The sequence below is a fragment of the Triturus cristatus genome, chromosome 3_1 (genome assembly GCF_964204655.1).
Source record: "Triturus cristatus chromosome 3_1, aTriCri1.1, whole genome shotgun sequence".
NCBI lineage: Eukaryota > Metazoa > Chordata > Amphibia > Caudata > Salamandridae > Triturus > Triturus cristatus.
Window position 1 is genome coordinate 804,755,619 of NC_140583.1, and position 20,345 is coordinate 804,775,963.

A 20,345-nucleotide genomic window follows, 5' to 3' on the forward strand; every position below is an offset into this window, starting at 1 on the left:
CTCCACAAAAAGTCTAACTTCACCCCTCCAACCACAAGCCTCCCAGTGGAATTACTAGTTTTTGAAAAAGCAGTTCTCAAGGAGGTGTCTGAAATAGACCCAAGAGCCATAAAAGTGTTCAACAACACCAGCAACAAAGAACATGAGGCCATACAACAACTAACGATGGAGAAACAAATAACCATAAAACCTGCTGACAAAGGGGGTGCAATAGTACTACAAAACACCACTGCATATCGAGAAGTATGCCTACAACTCCTGGCAGATAAAAGAAACTATACACTAATCAAGGAAGACCCTACCGAACGCCTACGCATAGAAATAACCTACCTGGCTGAGGAATCCACAGCAAATAATTGGATTACTAAAAAGGAAGCTGATTTCCTAGAGAACAAAAACCCAACAATCCCATACTTTTACACAATACCTAAGATTCATAAATCACTTGAAAAACCACCAGGTAGACCTATAGTGGCTGGCATCGGTTCAATCCTAGAACCCCTCTCAAAATTTGCCGATGCTTTTTTACGCCCTATCATCCAGAATACTAACACGTACCTACAGGGCACAAAGGCTATCCCATGCCCCCTCCGAGATCTACAATTCAATCCTACAACCAACATTCTGATTGGCCTTGATGTTGAAAGTCTTTACACCAGTCTACCGCACAAAGAAAGTTCACAAACCTTGGAAGATGCACTTTTCGAAAATCCTTGGGCTTATCACACACCCAGACACATGGTTTTGGAATGTTGCAGACTGGCCTTGACAGAGAACTACTTCAAGTTTGAAGACACACTTTTCCGCCAAGTACACGGTACCAGTATGGGCAGTACTTTCGTGCCGAGTGTAGCGGGACTTTATGTGCACCAGTTGGAGAAACAGAAAATACTAAGAGAATCCAACCCCCACATCAAACACCTCAAACTCTGGAAACGATACATCGAGGATGTGTTACTGATCTGGGAAGGGAACGAAACAGAAGCAACGGATTTCGTCAATTGGCTTAACCTCCAAGACCCTTTTCTGAAGTTCACTTATACCATGAGTAGGTCACAGTTGGGATTTCTGGACCTCAACATTATGGCTTCAGAGGGCTATCTATCCGCAACCACTCATTTCAAACCAACAGCTAGGAACTGTCTTCTTATTTACGATAGTTTTCACCCTAGGCAACTAAAAGACAATTTACCTTTCGGGCAATTTCTGCGACTGAGACGCAATTGCACTGAAAGAAGTGACTATAACCTTCAAGCAAAAGACCTCTCAGAAAAATTAAAAGCAAGGCACTACCCCAAACACCTGATCTCTACAGCTAAGAAGAGGGCCGCAAATAATCACAGAGAGGCGCTTCTTGAACCCAATGTAAAGGACAAGACGATACAAGAAAAAAGACCAATTTGTAATACCACTTATAACATTGCATCAGATAAAGTGTCCAAGATCATCAAAAAACATTGGTGTATACTTAACAGCGGTAATCTGGACGTTCCAAGGCCAATGTTCAGCCACAGAAAAGGGAAGAATCTAAAAAATTACTTTGTCCTCACTCGCCCGATGAACACAAACAGAGTAGATGGGCAAAGAACCTTACATGCATTACCCAGTGGCCACTATCCTTGCAGCAACTGTAGTGTTTGCCACCTGACCTCAGCAACCAAAAAGGTTATTTCTAACAATAAAATGACATGGGAAATACGGAATTTCACGAATTGCAAAACTTCAGGAGTAGTATACCTGATAACCTGCACCTGCAACCTACATTACATCGGGATGACCACCAGAAAAGCAAACACCAGGATTGTGGAACACCGCAGTAACATCAGGTGTAAGAGGAATACCACAAAAATGACCTCACATTTCATTGAGAAACTACATACTCCCAATGACATGAAGTGGGTAATCCTTGAACATATCAAAAGCAATGACAACCTAGAGAAAAGACTCCTTGAGAAGGAACAGCGTTGGGTTTACAAATTACGCACAGACAGCCATGGCCTGAATGACAACATTCCGTGGAGCCTTTTCTCAAGATAAAAGCATTTCACATAGTTTGTTCAGATATGTTTTTACATTAATCCATCTCTGTACAGAGGAACACCAACCCTCCACATATGGAATACATCTTAATATTCATATGCGATGTTTTTTTCGCTGGACGAATAGGGAGGGTTTTTTTCGCTGGACGAATAGGGAGGAAGATGGCGGCCGGCTAACACGCTCGGTCGGGAGCTCCGACAGAGACCAGTTACTGAGAAAGCATATGGAATAGCAGAGTTTCCTTTTCGCGATATTAGCAGGCTGGGAAAGGGGATTAAGCGGCGCAGCCTTCCGTGAGTGGACCCAGAGAAAGAAAGCAAAGAAAAGAAATGGTAAATGGGAGCCGGGACTTACTTCTGAAGCAGGGTCTCCCGCGGCGGTGTCCCTCGGCAGCAGGAGTCTGGGTGAGTGCGCAGAGAGCAACGCGGAACTGCCGGAGGGCGTTCCAGAAAGTCACCTTTCAGTTCCGGGGCAGGAGTGGCGGGATCAGCGGAGGAGAATCTGACAGGCAGAACTGCAGCGAGACGAGCCAACAGGGCAGAACGGAGATCGCACTCCAACCAACGAGGGTTTTAAAAAGTGAAAATAAAGAGAGTAGGGAGTATATTAGTAATATTAATGTGCAAATATGCTCCTGGCTAATGAATACTGAAAAGGATTTTCCACTTTTTCAAGAGGGAGTGCCTGCCCTAGTTACACGAGTTACTCAGGGTATCAGAGCTCAGGTTTCTTCAGGGAGCTTGATAAAAGCAATAATTAATGAGCATAACAACTCAAGAAGTACTCTCAGTACTGGCGGAAATAGACTGATGGTAACAGAACCGGATCTGATTGTAAGCTGTTCTAATAAAGAGGGCCCCGGTAAGCACGCAGGAGAAAACTACGCACCTATACAGCATAAAACGAAGGTGTATAATACACGCTCGGGAAAAGGTGGGAGAATCCCTGCTTCCTGTGAAATAACGGAGGAAGTGAAAAACAAAGACCTAGAAGGAGGAGGAAAATCCTCCTACTGTTTAAGGAACCACAAACTAGCATCACAGTTCTCACTTGTAAAGAAAGGTGTGTCTCCACGAATAACTAAGCGTAAACGGAGAGTGCTACCTGGTTTAGCAGAACTGGCAGATAATGTCAAAATAAGACCTGAAAGATCAAAACTCCACACAAATCAAAAAGTCAGAGTTACTCCTTCACTACGATCCTATTTCAAGGTTCAAGAGACATTACAAGTAAGAAGTAGTGGCCTTACTACACAGGGAGAGGTCTCAGAGATCTCAATTAATCCCGAGGAACTGCTAGGGAAAACATTTGTAGAAAATAAGACTTCGAGTAACTTGAGTGGGGATGAGGAGGAGATCTCAAAAAGTGTTGGAGGGGAGAGATTAACGTCCCAGGCCAACGCTACTCCAGTAATCACTCATTTAATGGAGGCAATGTCATCTCAAGTCAGTCTCATAGAGAGAGTTTCAGAACAAGGCTCCCCCATGGCGGCCACAGGGCAAGAAGTAACGACAACCGAAAAAATCATGGAAGGATTTGCCGAGAAAATAGTGGCCGCAATGAATGAAAAATTTCTGGTCTCTGAAGAGAATCAGAATAAGATACGTGAAGTATGCGAAGGATTAGACCAAAAATTAAATGCCCTGGGACAGAGAGTTACTGCAGTAGAAGCAGTAGTGGAATCTCTCAGTGGAAAGGTTAGTATGAATCAAAAAGAAATTTCGAAAATAAAAGACAGCGAGAAAATAATTAAAGAGAAGCTGAAATCGTTGGAAAACCAAGGAAGAAGAAATAATCTAAGGATACTAAATGTCCCAGAGAACATGGAAGGAGCAGACATAAAATCGTTCATCGTTGCACTTCTCGAAGAATTTTTCCCGTGGGCTAAAAATGACAACTTGACGGAAAATATCCAGAGGGTTCATAGAGATCCGTTTAGGAAAAATAAAGAAAAGAAAACACCCAGGAAAATTCTAGTTAATTTTATGTCCTACACTCTTAAAGAAAAAATACTGAGTGAAGGTTTAAAAAATGGAACATTGAACAAAGATAATTGGTCATTCAAAATACGCTCTGACATATGCAAAGCCACTCTAGATAGACAGTGGGAGTTGGGACAATATATGCAGGAGCTGAAAACATTGGGAGCAACGGTTCAGATGAAATTCCCAGCAGCACTAAGAATAATGTGGCAAAATAAAATGTATAATTTTAGAGAGCCTCATGATGTAGAGAATTTTATAAAACAGATAAAAGATCAGCCTGTAAGGGAGAATTCAAACTAATTGGAAAACTAAGAGAAATCCCTCAAGAAAAAACCCTGCTAAAGAAAGGAGAAGGAAAGAAAACTCTCACAATATATATAAGTTAAAAAACCTGGTAGGTCGGAGCTCAAACTGGGTGGATAATTTCACCCAAAAGAAGAAGGGAGGCTTCCTCAGGGGGGGGAAAAACGAATCTCACAGAAAACTACAATGTAAATAGAAAGCACGAGGGTGGGGAGCAAAATAGGGAAAAAATCCAGAAAAAATATCCTCATAAACCGAATGGAGTCAAAGGATGGCAAATAAAATATGTACAAGAGTGTCTCAACATAGATTCGACTGGAGAACTCATTAAAAAGAAATGAAGAAATGGAGAAAGAAAAAATAATAAATATACTATCATGGAATGTCAATGGTCTAAGAACCCCGAACAGAAGGAGGAAAATTATAGAATACATAAAGGAGACGGACAGTGAGATTATCATATTACAGGAAACTCACCTTGTTAGCACGGAATGGGATCAGATAATAAAAAGACTTAACTGGGTCGGATCATGTATATGTACTACTCAAGAATGTAATGTGAAAGGAGTAGCAATTATTGTAAAAAATTCTTTGAAAGGAAAGCTGATAAGTAAGAAAGTAGACAATAAGGGAAGATGGGCCATAGCAAAAATAGGAATAGGAGGGTTTACATTGAATATTGTAGGCTACTATGGCCCAAACTTGGATGACCCGGTACCTCTTCAAAACCTTTATTCGGAACTTCTATTAACATCTGACCCCATTATAATAGGAGGAGACTATAACATAATAATAAATCCACAAAAGGATAGATCACCCTCAACTAAGCAACTCAATTTACCCAAGATGAGGGAATGGCTAAGTATATATAAAAAAGATCTAGATCTGGAAGATATGTGGCCACAAAAGGGAGATAAGATATATCCTTTTACTTATCACAACAAGAAATTGGGACACAAATCTAGGATCGATTTTTTTCTCCTAAACAGATCTTTACAGAATAGAGTCACTAGTATTGAACATATTCCGGCTCATATTTCCGATCACTCAGCGGTAAAATTAACTCTGCTTGCACCCAAACATACAACCCCTGGTAGATGGACAGTAGATCGTTCTTTACTACATAAACAACAATATATTAATCAACTAGAAACGCCCACATCACAGTACTTTGAAGAAAATACAACGGACACTTCAAAACAAATAACTTGGGATGCTTATAAAGCTGTGATAAGGGGAAAATTGCTCAGTCTAGGAGCACATAAATTAAGAACGAAGAAATTGGAAATCAATAAGATGGAAGTGGATATCAAAAAATTGGAAGTAGAATTAGAGAACGAAACTGTTCCGGAAAGAAAAGAAGAACTGGGGATAAAATTCCAAAGATCAAAAGAAAATCTAGAAAGTTTTCTAGAAAATATAGTGAGAGAAAAATGGGAAAATAGTAAATTAGCGGATTATGAATACGGGGAAGGCTGCGGGAAGTTATTGGCATGGAAAATCAAAAGTGAACAATCTAGGAGTAATATACCATGCATTCAGATACCAGATCAATCAATAGAAACCTTCGACGACGATAAAATAAGACAGGAGTTTTTAAAATATTATTCGGGTATATATGACGAAGATACAAATCCAACAGAAGAACAAATAGGGAAATACCTAGAAGCTATCTCTATCCCTAAACTAACAAAGGAAGAAAAGGCAGAGTTAACTCAAAGAATTAAATCGGAGGAAGTCAAAGAAGTAATAAACAACTTAAAAAGAGGAAAAGCCGCTGGACCAGACGCTCTACCAAACTAATTTTATATAACATTAAATGAGCATCTAGTTAACCATCTAACAGATCTAATGAACTGCATATATATAGACCATGAAATAATTCCAGACTCGTGGAATGATGCGATAATCAGCATTATTTTAAAACCGGGGAAAAATCCAAAGAGTTGTGAGTCATATAGACCAATATCGCTGCTTAACTGCGATTATAAAATCTTTACATTGGTTATTGCAAAACGACTTGCCAAGGTTATGCCTAAATTGATCAACCCAGATCAGAAGGGCTTTATAAAAGGGCGGCAAATCCATGAAATTACCCATGAGTTGTTTGCGGCAATTGATATCGCCACCTCCAAAAAACTTCCCTTAACTATAATCACCTACGATGCAGCCAAAGCTTTTGACAGGGTAAATTGGGCCTTTCTAAACGCAGTAATAGGAAAATACGATCTTGGGGATAGTGTTGCTCATGCTATAAAAGCAATATATAAGAACCCAAGAGCTAAAGTTATAGTTAATGGCAGTCTTACTAATAATATTCATATACAACGTGGTACAAGGCAAGGGTGTCCACTGTCGCCGTTACTTTTTAACCTATATATTGAACCATTGGCTGTTCTGATTAGAGGTCACCCACAAATTTTCCCTTTCAAATACCAAAACTGGTCCAAAAAAATAGCGTTATATGCGGATGATCTAATGGTCTTCACAACAGAATACGAAAATACACATAAAGTAGTGGACAAGATGATGAGCGATTTTGGTAAAGTTTCAGGTTACTTAACAAACAAAGAAAAAACGGAAACAATGAGCTGGAATTGTAACCCAACTTCGCCCTATAATAGGGACAAATTAAAATACCTAGGAGTTACTTTAGTCAAAGAACTGGATAAAGTCCCACAATTAAACTTAATGATAATCGCTAAAGAAATGAGAAGAATACTTAAAACATGGTCAAGCTTACCATTAACTTTTTTGGGGAGATCAAATGTAATAAAAATGTCGATTATTCCAAAGTTTACATATCTTTTTAACACTATACCATTGGATTTTAAAAAAGAACCCATGAGGAAGATACAAAGCGAAATTGCAAGTTTCATTTGGGCCTCCAAAGGAACGAGAATAGCCTGGAACAAACTAAGGAGGAAGAGAGAGCAAGGAGGGATAGCTAGTCCTGATTTATTTGAATATTATAGGTCCTTCCAATTTAAGAATTCTAGATCTCTACTAAGGAAGCATCAATATTACCCAAGTTTCCTGCAAAGTATGACGGAGAACACAGATCACTTCTTGTATAAATTTGGTCACCCAAAATTTAAAAAAAAAAAAAATTAAAGATTCTATTCAATGCTGCTAAACTTTGGTTCCAATTAAGAAGTTTAGTAAATATACCATACTATAGCACTAAAGCACCAATATGGGATTCTCCAGGGACGCCGGATTGCTTAAAAGACTCTCTAGCATTACCACTTAAAACAGCAGGAATACTATTATGGGGACAATTACTAAAAGGCAACGAGATAATTACCTGGAATTCACTATATGACCAAACGGAAGGCAAGATATCAAAATTCAAATATTATCAATTATCAAATTGGGCCAAGTCCTTAAAAGAAGATAACATCGGAAATGAGATTATGGAAAATGAAATGATAAGATCCACATTAATAAGAAAAGAAATATCAAAGTGGTACTGGACACTAATTGAATCAGGGGAAGAAGATTTCCTAATTCCGGAGAAAGTTTGGAGAAGTGATATACCAGACCAAGATATAGATTTACAAAGGATGTGGCAGGAATCTATGGGGAAATGTTGGTCTTGCATAAAATCAGCACCACTAAGGAGAAACCATCTGTTTACAGTACACCGGGCATATTGGTCCCCAAAAAAGCTGTCTAAATTTAAAGGATCCAGTATCAAGCTTTGTCCCAAGTGCGGAGAAGCAAGAGCCGATGACATCCATATGTTCCAAAAATGTCCTGCAATAAACAACTACTGGGAGGAGATTGGTAAGACCGTGAATAAGATCTTAAAAACCAACATAACTGTAAGTACCTCTCTTATCATCTTTGGGATTTATAGTGGTATAGAAACGGATAGCAATAAGCTAAATAAAAAACAAGAAAATTTACTTTTCGTATTAATGCTATTAGCTCGGAGAGAAATCTGTATTAATTGGGTTAAACCAATCGCCCCAAATTATACGAATTGGTTAAATTACATTATAAAAATCAATAATCTCGATAGAAGCAGAGGTCATACAAAGAGAACAGATTTTTGGGAAATCTGGGAAAATTACCTCCAAAGCAATTGACCGCTTTTCTGGGTTATAAATGAGAAATCCAATGATTAAGGCGTAAACCATAATACCAGGCAGAAATGATTTCTGCCGAGTAGCCAACTTGGCTAGCTCTTCCCCACAAACCAATGGTAATATGGGAAAAGATAAAGGGTAATTGGAGGAAAACTGATGGATCGAAGAATGAAAGTGATACTCTCCTATGAGTTTCTCCAGAAAACGAGGGGACTGGAAAGGCAAAGATTAACGAAAGAAAAGATCATCAGACTCCAGAAACCTCCTTATCGATTCAATCGCAAAATGAGGATTAAAAAAAAAAAAAAAAAAAAAAAAAGATTCATATGCGACAAGCGCTAATCATTCCACCTAACTAGATATAAATCCACAAGAGCTGGCGTGACTTGTAGCACCTGTCAGCCCCCCTCTTGAGTGACATCTAGGGTCCCTTTTCTTAGAACTGATCTCCAACAGTGTTACTCATGAAGCTAACTATACACTGGTTCACTTTATCACTCACCCAGCATTAGTAACCAATGCAGTTTTATCACTTCTCTACTGCTTTTCCTCTGGAGTAATTTTCAATCTTCTATTCTGTAACATCGGAGCGCTCGCGTATAATCTTATCACATCGGAGCACCCGCGATCAACAACTTTTGCGATAACGTATAGTCATCACGGTAAATATTATTAACATCACTGCCGTTTTGTAACTATCCACATCGGAGCACTCGCAAACAATAACCATTGCGATAACATATAGTCATCATTGTAAATATATTTAATATCACCGCCGTTTTTTACTATCACATGAAGTCTTCACTGTAAGTACTGTCTTTACTGTTAAGGACGTGGTTGAATGTCCAGTGTTTTTAGCCCCCACCCCCTCCTATCCAACAGGGCTACTCCACTAGCACACAGGGAGGCGGCCATTTTGCTGAGGTTACCGCTCCAGTCTTTACCAACGTGACTGGGCGGAAACACTCCCTTAAATACCGGTTCCCGTCCAGAGACACGCCAATATGCGGTCTCAAGGGAACCATTCAGGTACACAGACGGAGAGAAGAAACTACTAAGTAAGTTCCCCCCCCCCCCTTTTTTACAGGAAGAGAGAAAGACTCGGGCTACACTGCAGTTTTCACCTCAGTACCACCCGGTTGTTTTCACCCGTGTTTAACGGAATTATTACCTTGTTTTTCCGTTTTTTCAGTTCCAGTTGGAACCCTCTCACGCCCCCTCCATTGACCATGAGGCAAAGCTCTGCCTTTTAATAAGTATGTTATAAATGTTTTATGTTGTTTGTCATGTACGTCATAACCGACTACCAGGAAGCTTAATTTTGCTTTAAGATTAAGTGTGTTGGGTATGTCCAAGGTTCTATGTTTCATATCTTTTGTCCTTCATGCACGCCACAGAATAGTCACGAAGATCGACTTTTTTACTTTTTTACTTTAATACAGGCACCGCGCACAGATTCACAGCGCCTTTTACTCTATTCAGGTTCATAGGCAAGCGGTGTGTCAGTTTCCTTTCTTTTCAGTCGAGCACGGCGCAAGACACGGCGTTGACAACTAGGCACGCACCGTGAGGAATGTCTTTATTTTGCAGTAATCCTAGTACCCACCGTATTACGGGCGGGTTGTTTTCTATCCATAAGCCATGTTTTTTCCTTTTATTCCAGAAACTACGTGATCTACTAAGTGTCAGACTACATGACCTATTAAGTGTCGTATGTATTGTGTACCTTTTGCTTATTAGTTAGCATCTTCAGTCACTTTTTCACTGCACTTTGGAGTGGTACATGCAGGGCTGGATACTGTGTGGTCCTGAAGAAGAGCATTGGGGTAGCTCGAAACATGTTGACCTCTACTAGGGACCCCTGACTCATTGAAACCAGGTACCCTAGAGACCACCCCGGTTTTAACATATCAACTAGGAGCAAGAATAAAGTTAATTCGCCCACTAGTTAGATATTTTTAAAGTCACTCCACTCCACATACTTCACTGCACCACACATAGTTCCTCACTAAAAGTGCTCCTACGTAACACGCAAGTCATAGCACACCTCAACCCGCAGCGGGTTGAGATGGCCCCAATGATGAAGCATGTCACTGTGGGGAAACTCCGGTGAGTGAGGGGACTCAAGAAAGGACAGCTTTACTTTTGTACCGGTTTTTCAAGCTTTAACTGAGCAAAAATATACCCCTACTACTAGGTCCTCTATCCGAGATTTCGGATTTTTTTTGTATGTTTTTAATCACAGCAACCGTCAGGAGCTGCAATTAACAAGAAAACTTTAACAAAGGCCCACAATTACCCCGCAGCCCAGCTCTGTTAAGAAGAGAAATTCAGCAAGTCTACAAACACGGCGTGAACTTTAAACGCCGTGTTTGTAGACTTGCTGAATTTCTTTTGTCACTAAAGCGCGGCTGTGGGCAGATTGTGTGCTTTTCTTTACAGTATTCATGTTAATCGCAGCTCGAGACGGCACGGCAATTAACATGAATACTTAAACAAAAGCACACAATATGCCCCACAGCTGGGCTCTACATTCAAAAGAAGATAGCAAGTGCCCACGAGCTGCCGCAAGACTTACCTGCCGCTCCCTCACCTTCTGTTGAAATTGGTCTATTTTGCCGCTCTCCGCAACCAGGGAACACCAGTTTTTCGCGCCGCTGCTTTTAAAAGCGAGCGGCGCGAAAAACTGGTGTTTCCTGGGATGTGCTGTGTGTGTGTGCGCGCTCCACACACAGCACCTGCTATTGGGAACAGTGGTGTAGAGTAAACTGGATAAGAGTGCAGTGGCATAGAGTGTATCAGCTACGAGGAAAGTGTTGTTGAGTGCATTGTCATAGAGTGTAGAGCGGTAGGACAAAGTGGCATGAAGTGGCACAGGATAGATGCAGTGGCATAGAGGGAAATGGTGCAAAGTGGAATAGAGTAGCTTCAGAGTTGAGTGCAGTGTCGTAGAGTGCAGTGATGCAGAGTATATTAGAGGGGCTTAGAGCGGATTGGCTTACAGTGCAGTGGTGTATAGTGGAGCAATGCAAAGTAGTGTGGCATAGAGTGTAGCTGTGTATAGTGCACTGATGTAGAGTGGCGTAGAGCGGTGCAGAGCAGAGTGCAGTGATGCATAGTAGAGTGGCATAGAGTGCATTGGTGTAGAGTGAAATGGTGTAGAGTAGAGAGGGGTAGAGTGCAGTGGAGAAGAGAGTTCCAGAGTAGAGTATAGTGGGGTACAATGCAGTGGTGCAGAGTAAATTGTATTAGAGTGCAGTGGTATAGAGTGTATTCGCTTTGATGAAAGTGGTGTAGAGTGCATTGTCATAGAGTGCAGAGTGGTAGAACGAAGTGGCGTGAAGTGGCACAGGGGTAGATTGCAGTGGTGTAGAGTGCAGTGGTATAGAGTGGAATGGTGCAGAATGAAATAGAGTGTCATAGAGTAGACTGCATTCAAAGTAGAGTGCATTGTCGTAATGTGCAGTGATGCAGAGTAGATAAGAGTGGCTTTGAGCGGATTGGCTTAGAGTGCAGTGACTTAGAGCGGAGTGATGCAGAGTAGAGTGGCGCAAAGTGTAGTTGTGTATAGTGCATTGATGTAGAGTGGCGTAGCGTGGTGTACAGCAGAGTGCAGTGATGCATAGAAAAGTTGCGTGGAGTGCATTTGTGTAGAGTACAGTGGCGTGGAGTCGTGCAGAGTGAAGTAACGTAGAGTGCAATGGTGTAGAGTAGCATAAAATGTTGCAGAGTAGACTATAGTGGCGTACAGTGCAGTGGTGCAGAGTAAATTGGATTAGAGTGCAGTGGTATAGAGTGTATTAGCTTTGATTAAAGTGGTGTAGAGTGCATTGTCATAGAGTGCAGAGTGGTAGAACGAAGTGGCGTGAAGTGGCACAGGGGTAGATTGCAGTGGTGTAGAGTGCAGTGATATAGAGTGGAATGGTGCAGAATGAAATAGAGTGTCATAGAGTAGACTGCATTCAAAGTAGACTGCATTGTCGTAATGTGCAGTGATGCAGAGTAGATAAGAGTGGCTTTGAGCGGATTGGCTTAGAGTGCAGTGACTTAGAGTGGAGTGATGCAGAGTAGAGTGGCGCAGAGTGTAGTTGTGTATAGTGCATTGATGTAGAGTGGCGTAGCGTGGTGTACAGAAGAGTGCAGTGATGCATAGAAAAGTTGCGTGGAGTGCATTTGTGTAGAGTACAGTGGCGTGGAGTCGTGCAGAGTGAAGTAACGTAGAGTGCAATGGTGTAGAGTAGCATAAAATGTTGCAGAGTAGACTATAGTGGCGTACAGTGCAGTGGTGCAGAGTAGATTGGCATAGAGTGCAGTGGTGTAGAGTGTATTGGTTTTGGGTAAAGTGGTGTAGAATGCACTGACATTGAGTGCAGTCGCATAGAGCGCCATGTAGTAGAATAGATTGGCATGGAGTGGTGCAAGATAGATTGCATGGCCATGGAGTGGAATGGTGTAGAGTGGAATAGAGTGGAATAGAGTGGCGTAGAGTAAATTGTTTCAGAATGAAGTGCAGTGTCGTGGAGTGTCGTTTAGTAAAGGTTTGCAGAGTAGAGTGGCATAAAGGGTTGTGGTGTACAGTGCATCGGTGTAGAGTGCAGTGGCAAAGAGTGCAGTGGTGCAGAGAAGAGTGGCATAGAGTTCAGTGGCGGAGAGTGCAGTGTTGCAGAGTAGAGTAGTGTAGAGTGAAATGGCGTGGAGGGTGCAGACTAGAGTGGAGTGGTGCAGGGCATAGTGCAGCAGCGTAGAGGGGAGTGATTCAGAGTGTAATGGTGCCGAGTAGAGTGCAGCGGCATAGAGTGTCAGAGAGTGCCGTGTTACAGAGTAGACTATCATAGAGTGCATTGTGGTATAATGGCATGGTGTAGAGTGCATTGGCGTGGAGGGCAGTGGCAGGGTATAGTGGTGTAGAGCAGTGAGGGGTAGAATTAAGTGTAGTAGAGTGGAGTGGTGCAGAATAGAGTGCAGTGACGCAGTGTGAAGTGGAGTATCATAGTGTGGAGTGGTGTAGAGTAGACTGCAGTGGTGTAGGGTGGTGTAGAGTAGAGTTGAGTGGCATAAACTGAAGTATGCATGGTGTGGTAGCGTACTGCCATTACAGACAAAACATCTTCAACTGAAATGACAATTACATTTGCGCAGATATACAGTTTTATTAGGAAAAGTATACAGCACACAAATGATAATGTGTGGAAATATCATCATCAAGTGTATTGATTTTTTGATCGTGTTACAATATTTGTTTCCACAACACTTTAGAACTACCAAAAAATGAGCTTTATTTGTGCCTTACCAATTTCTTATATATCCTAAAATATCTGCGCTGTTCATTTACAGACTTTTAAATGTTGTGTGCTAGAAGAAAAAATAACATGTACAGCCTCAGTCGTGGCCGGCATAACTTGCAGGTGGAGGGTTAGGGGGGTCACGCGGGGGGGATTTTAAATAAATAATAAAAAATTTACTTTCCTCAACCGGCCCGGTCCGGTCCTGCGTCGTCCTGCGTTGTCACTGCTCTGCTCCATACAGGAAGCAAGCAGGCTCCATCCCCTCCCTAAGCCAATCACAATGCTGCAATCGCAGCGTTGTGATTGGCCGGGACGCCGACCACACAGGCGTCTATGGGGAGGCCCTCCATGTAGGCTGCATGCAGCCTACTTGGAGAAACGAGAGTATGCGTATGACTGGTTTGGTCAGCCCTGGGGCCGACCACTGTCAGCGCCCACAACAGTGGGGAAGCCACTCCTCCACTTCCCTAGAGCAGGACCGTCCACCCGCCCACCTCCAACCAAACCCTTCTGCTTTCTCACAGTGTGAGAAGCAGCCCACATGGAGGAGCCGCCCCTGTATAGCCTTCTTTAAGCACAACCTCAGTAGCTTGCACGAATGTCACATAAATCCTCTTACTTTGAAGTCAGTGAAAGAAAAGTAAAGGGCAAGCATCCTGGAAGACAGAGCCTGACATTTGACCTCTGTCTTTGAATGCACAGCAAATGTGACAAGATAAGAACAAGATGTAATGGCCTGTTAACAGAAACCCAGTACTGGTAAAAGAATACAGTAAATATGTTTTGGGCAACAGAAGAAACTAACTCAAGCTGGACAGCCTAAAACAAATAGAACCAGCAAAAAGAAGGCAAGCAAATGTGAGTTACAAACTGCAAAGCCAATGGTAAGCAATGGCCAGAATGCATTCCCAGGGAAGCTTTACGAGTGCCCCCAAGATGTCATTTGTAAACCAGACAGCTATGCTGTCTAATAGGCTTTGATCTATAACAAAAGCTGTCTCTTGAACTGGGAGTTAGGACGGTGGGGAATATTGTTAATTAGTATAACTTTCACCTGTATAATCTGACTAATAAAAGAGGTGCCTTCCGAATTTTGGCAGTGTGTTTTTTATGAAGTAAAGTATATATTTGCCAATTACAGGAATGAATGTCAGGGTTGTCTTGCTGTAGAAGGAAAGTACTTGAGTAGGAAAAGATATAGTAAGGGCTCTAATCACATTCCCTACCCTTCTCCCCCTATAAGCACAGACATACAACAAAGATGTAGTATACTTTTGTCCTGTGAAATTCAATTAAGGCAATGTTTGATGAAACCCAAACTTCTTTTGGGCCATTGGGTTTGGGGTTTAACCCGGAAGAAGAACTGAATTCTCTACACATCAGCGCACAAAAAGTTGACGAAGTTTTAACTGAATAAGGGATCACCGTGCTCCTAAAAGCACGACCATGATAGCTTTGTTGTGTTTACCTTTGTTGGTTTGTCAGCGGAATGAAAGGTATCTTTACTGCAATATCAAAGTTAATACCCTAGGATGACGAAAAATTATCGAATCTCTTCTGACCAGAGAGGCAAAAGAATCCCAATTGCAAGAAGCAACATTATTTGATCAGCAGTAGCCTTGTAAAGGGCTTGTAAAAAAAAATCTACATGAAAACTGCAGAAACTTCAAAGCGCCGCAGTAAGGCTGCTCAAGTGTATTCAGCTGTGCATGAGCCCTGACTGAGAGAATCATTCCCATCAGATATACATAGGATTGGGCAGAGTGATTGCACAGTGGCAAGATGCAGCAAGGTTTACCATTCAAATGCCTCATTCGATATGGAGAACTTTACAAATGACATTCTCTCCTCTGGCCACCATCGCTACTGGTTCTCAATTCCAACATGTTAAACTAGAAGCCCAGGCGGTTCTCACTCATCACTTGTTGACCTTTGATAACTCATAAATGTAATCACTGTACAGATCCCAAGAATCCCACATCCCAGTAACTCAAGCGATGTACCTCATTCAGCGTCTTCCCCTGCTTGCAGTTTAGACCTCCAATGAAGACCATGTTGGGCATCACCGGTCGTGGGTGCTCAAACACAAAGTCATACCTCGCCAGCCAGATCGAAGCACGCCCGATGAGCTCCATAATATCCACCTCCTTATGTAGGACCTCTTCAGCGAGGCGAGCATATTGGCTATGGAAGCTCTGTAAAGCCAAGTGCTCAAGATAGCTAGCGATTAAGTTGCGGACCCGCTCTCCAAAGTTCATGCGGTCAGAATGGGAGGTGTAACATCTTGGGACATAGGAAGGTGGACTGGGGGAGTAAGAGGCTTTGTGCTCTAAGCTGCAAGGGTAACCACGAAAGACTTGCACAAGGGGGAGCTTGAGCCGATCAGCGAGAATTACCCCACAGGGTAAGGCTGGATCTGTCAACAGGGCATCGAAGTGGCTCTCTTCCAGGTACCTGATCACATCCTTGTTTTGTAAGAGACTCATGCAGCTCTGGAACAGAGGACTGACATGGTACATTAACACGTTAAATTCCTTTGCCCCAGCCACAAACTGCTCTATGAGAGACGGCTCATCAAAATTGAACGTACCAAGGACTTTATATCGCTCGTTGAGCTGCTCCTGTGTGTACGGCACTGGGAAGGTCTTCAGCGTGTAATGTTGAGAAGGCTGGATCAGAAAAGTGATCTCAGGAATTATAACCAGAATCTCATTGCCACGCTGTCCAAGCTCCTCCGCTATCGCTTTGATGCTGAGCCAGTGGCTTCCATCTTGAGGCACCACCAAGAGCTTCCCACCCTCAGCTGTGCTCCACCACAAGAAAAGGAAGAGGAGGGGTCCCTGTGGAGTCATCTCAGCACTGGGTGCTCTGCTACAAAGAGCATGAAAGCACTGGCTTTTGTAATCAGGCTGCCTGGCAGCAGGCCACTCACTGAGAGATCTGGCAAAAGTGAGTGGGGCTCAAATATTGAACTTTAGCAAGGCACCTAAATCCACTGTGTCACGAAAGGAAGCTGATGGTTGCACAAGTTTTTGTTTGAAGTATCAAATCAAAAAAGTTCATCTGGAACTCATAGCTTATGAAAGCGCCAATTTTCATACTGCTTCTGCCAGGCTGTTGTGGAGGAAAGCCAATCAAGGAAGATGTAAAAATACAAGATGGAGACGAGGGCAGCAGGTGACAAGGCCCCCTCCACTAAATGCCAGTAGGCAAATTATTTATGTGGTGTATTAATCATTTCTCAACAGAATTAAAATGTGAAGAAAAATTATTTTATAGGCAGAACACCGAACAGCGATGAAACCTGCCACATTGCCGTATAGCGATAGAAATGGTGCATACCTTACCTTAGCTTCTCTTCTGCTTGTTCCATACTGAGTTGCTTTAATATCCTGCCCCTTTTTAATTTTTTTAATTTCAGGCATTTTCTTCGAAAGTAGATTCCTGTGAACGGAATTGCTATCCACTTAAAACGCTGTTATCTGTTACAGTTTCAGTTTTTATTAGAACTTCAACTTTTCTTGAATAGATGAAAATGCTGCAGTCAAAACACACAGAAGATGGGTTGACAAAGTAGGGATTTTACTTTTTCTTGTATCGTGCATGTAGTTTGTAGCTCCCGGTCGTTCTTGTTCATTATGAAACATGAAATTATGAGGAAAGAGACCTACTGCAATCAAAGGGGCATTCCTTTTTTTATATATCTACCTTGACCTTCCCTGAAGCAATCGGTGTTTTCGGTTTGAACATTTCTTCTTCTTTGTTGACCAGTTGCTGTGGGAACAAATGGAGCCGAGCCCCCACCTTGGCATAGTCACTTTTACCTAGCAGACTGGGACTGCTGCTGCTGTCGCTTAGGCAGCGGCTTATAATAGAACCCAGCCCCCCGACCACAGCCCCGTCCACAAAATGGCTGAGAAGAAGAGAGAACACCCTGAAAACCTTGCTCCTGGAGAAAGGATTTCTTTTTTTGCACACTCTGAAAAGGCTTCAACAGCTTCTTCTCCTCTGCAGACCGCTGCACCATTGTGTTCAAATCGTCCCCAAAAAGCCGGGGACCCTCAAAAGGCAGTTTATGAATCAAGGCCTTCTGAGCATCTTCAAGACACCAAGGCTTTGTCCATAGAGACCTCCGACCAGCTACTGCTACCCCGGCAGCTAAGGAGTAGGCCCACAGCCAATCAAAAGTCACTTGGAGAAGTGTAGCTCACTGGTTAGAGGAGGCATACCCTGAAGCAGAGGTCAGACCCAGGACCAGGGTTCGATTCCCGACGCGGCAGGGTCTGGAGCCCAATTGTCCACGGACTCGATAATTCTCGCTTCGGTGCCTACTCTAAGCACGAGTTCACACTATGCAGCTCTGGGCAACAAGCTTGCTTAATCTCCACAACGGCCCCCCGCGGCGGGATGCCTGGCTTTCACCTTGGGGATGCCCAGAACGGGTTATCTCACAGGGGAAAAACCAGGGCGGGTTCCCAATGCAAGCGCCGAGATGCCCAAGGGTAATTTGAGCCCTATATAAGACTGCACATACATACATACATACATACTTCGGACAGAAACTGCGCCAAGACCTCCACCTGTGCCAAGATAGGAGTGGGATCCCCCTGATCCTGAAGACAGTCAAACAACTTCTCAAAATCCTTGATAAGGACCTGCGAGGCATAGAAAGAGTAAGTGCTAGCCCGAATCCCAAAATGAGAAGCAGCATAAGAATGTTTCAAAGCTGACTTCACCTACCGCTCAACAGGATCAGCAAGGGAAGCCTCATCCAAAGACAAAGAAGAGGAAGAAGCCACTGAGGACAAAATAGAATTGACTTTAAGAATGTAAGGAAACTGGACATCAAATTCTGCCAAGCGATACCTCTTTCCCAAAAAGCGAGGAATCCCCTGCTTGCTGACCTCAAGCCATTCGTTAGCCAGAATGTCCTTAATGACATCATGGAAAGGCAAGTCATCCACCACCAAGGTACTATCCTGGGAGTAAAAGCCATCATCCACCAAAGATTTAGGATCAAACCCCAGGATCTCACGAATATGGGCCAATATGTCCGAAAAAACTTAACCTGGATATACTTACCCTTAGGGGAATTGCCCATGTCCTCATCCTTCTCCCCTTTTGACTTTTTGGCAGAAGGCTCCAGCAGCGCAGCTTGAACAGCAGAATTAATCAAATCCTGCAAATCTGACCTGGAAATTTGCAACAGGTTGCTCTCCTGCAGGTCCTGTACATTATTCCTCTTAGAAAGCTCATACTCCCCGCTCGGGCTGCAACAGACTGTCAGATTTTACTCAAATTTCCTCCGTTTTGCTACACAAATCTAAACCTCACACCACTCGGTATTATCTCTACGCTCACTACTATCCAACCTGAGTCACTTCATCTCCTCAACTACTGGGACCCAGGAATACATACCTTTAAACAGATCTCTCCCCAGTCAACTTAGTCTCTGATCATCCACCATGTCTTTTGAGGAAACTCATGGACAGCAAGATTAGGAATTATTCTAATAATGGGAACAGAAAACACCACCAGGAGAAAGGAAATGGCTTTTCAGTAATGCTCTAGCACAGAGAAGGTGGCCACACGCATACGGGTTCCTTGCAATGTCACTTGACTGGACCTCCGTAGGATTCCTCTCTATTGAAATAAACTATATTAAAAAATGCATCCACAATGCATCACTCACCAAAAACCTCAAGACGATGTTCAAATGGTGTAGATTGCGCCGTATATAAACCTAGTGGCATAGTATTATTCTTGTGTAGGAGGAGGCAGTGAGGTGCATGATGAGTATGTTTTGCGTATACTAATTTTCAGGTACTTGATATTAATTATTGGCTTACATGCAATTTTTCATGTGTTACTTTTTGTTAATATGTCAAACAAGGCTAGGCACCAATGAGGGGTGTGAATTTTATTATTTTAACTGAGGACCCAAAACTGCTGAGACAGAAAAAAAATTTCTTCTGCTACTGGTATTCTTATCCAAAAAATTGTAGTCCCACCGCCCTCAATTTATCAAACTAAAAACAGCCCTCCACTAACCATCACCTTCACAGAGAAAAATCCAAAGTACTTAAAGAAAAATGAAAGTGAAGCATGAGTGGGCCCCTCACGTACGCACCACCAGGGAGGCTGCCAGCCGGTTCTCGCTAGTATGCCCACGTTTTCTCATCATCGGGTGCCCACTCATGAGAAAATAGAAGTTAGAGTCCAGTGAAGAGAAAGGGGGAGCAGGCCGCAAGAGAAAGCTGAGTTCCTGTTCCCAACAGAAAAGAGAGAAGAAACAAAACCCGTGTGTTGCAAGGAACGACTGTTCAAAGCAATATTTAAAATTGAGTTATAGACTCACGTAGCAATCACCCTCTTTATTCAAGCCGGTGAGCCCACTCAAACTAAAAACACCTGATGTTGTTACCCTTTTCAAGGAAGGCCAACATGTTTCATTGCCACTTAACTTTGTTCTGGCAAATTCATCAGGGCAAGGGTTTCGAGGGTTTCAATCACCTCACTGGAAATATAATTTTGAGGTTGCAGGAGGGCATGTAGAGGCGGAGGGCATTCGTACCTGCCTCCACTATGCCAAAGGGGGGTTATATTGAATACTATCCCCCGGGTTAAATGGCAACACT

The 20,345-nt window shown here is 42.6% G+C and overlaps 1 protein-coding gene across 2 annotated transcripts in view; it reads right to left on the reverse strand.

Moving 5' to 3' along the window:
* LOC146861075 (UDP-glucuronosyltransferase 1A1-like) overlaps nt 1-20,345 on the reverse strand; it is a 444,482-nt gene that overhangs the window by 373,718 nt on the left and 50,419 nt on the right. The window contains exon 1 of one of the 2 annotated variants that reach the window (XM_085645118.1): nt 15,711-16,560. The exons of the other annotated variant lie outside the window; for it this stretch is intronic. Coding sequence (XP_085501244.1) covers nt 15,711-16,559 — 849 coding nt within the window. The 5' untranslated portion in view covers nt 16,560. Of the gene's footprint in view, nt 1-15,710; nt 16,561-20,345 lie in introns of those variants that run through there. 2 annotated transcript variants of the gene reach the window in all.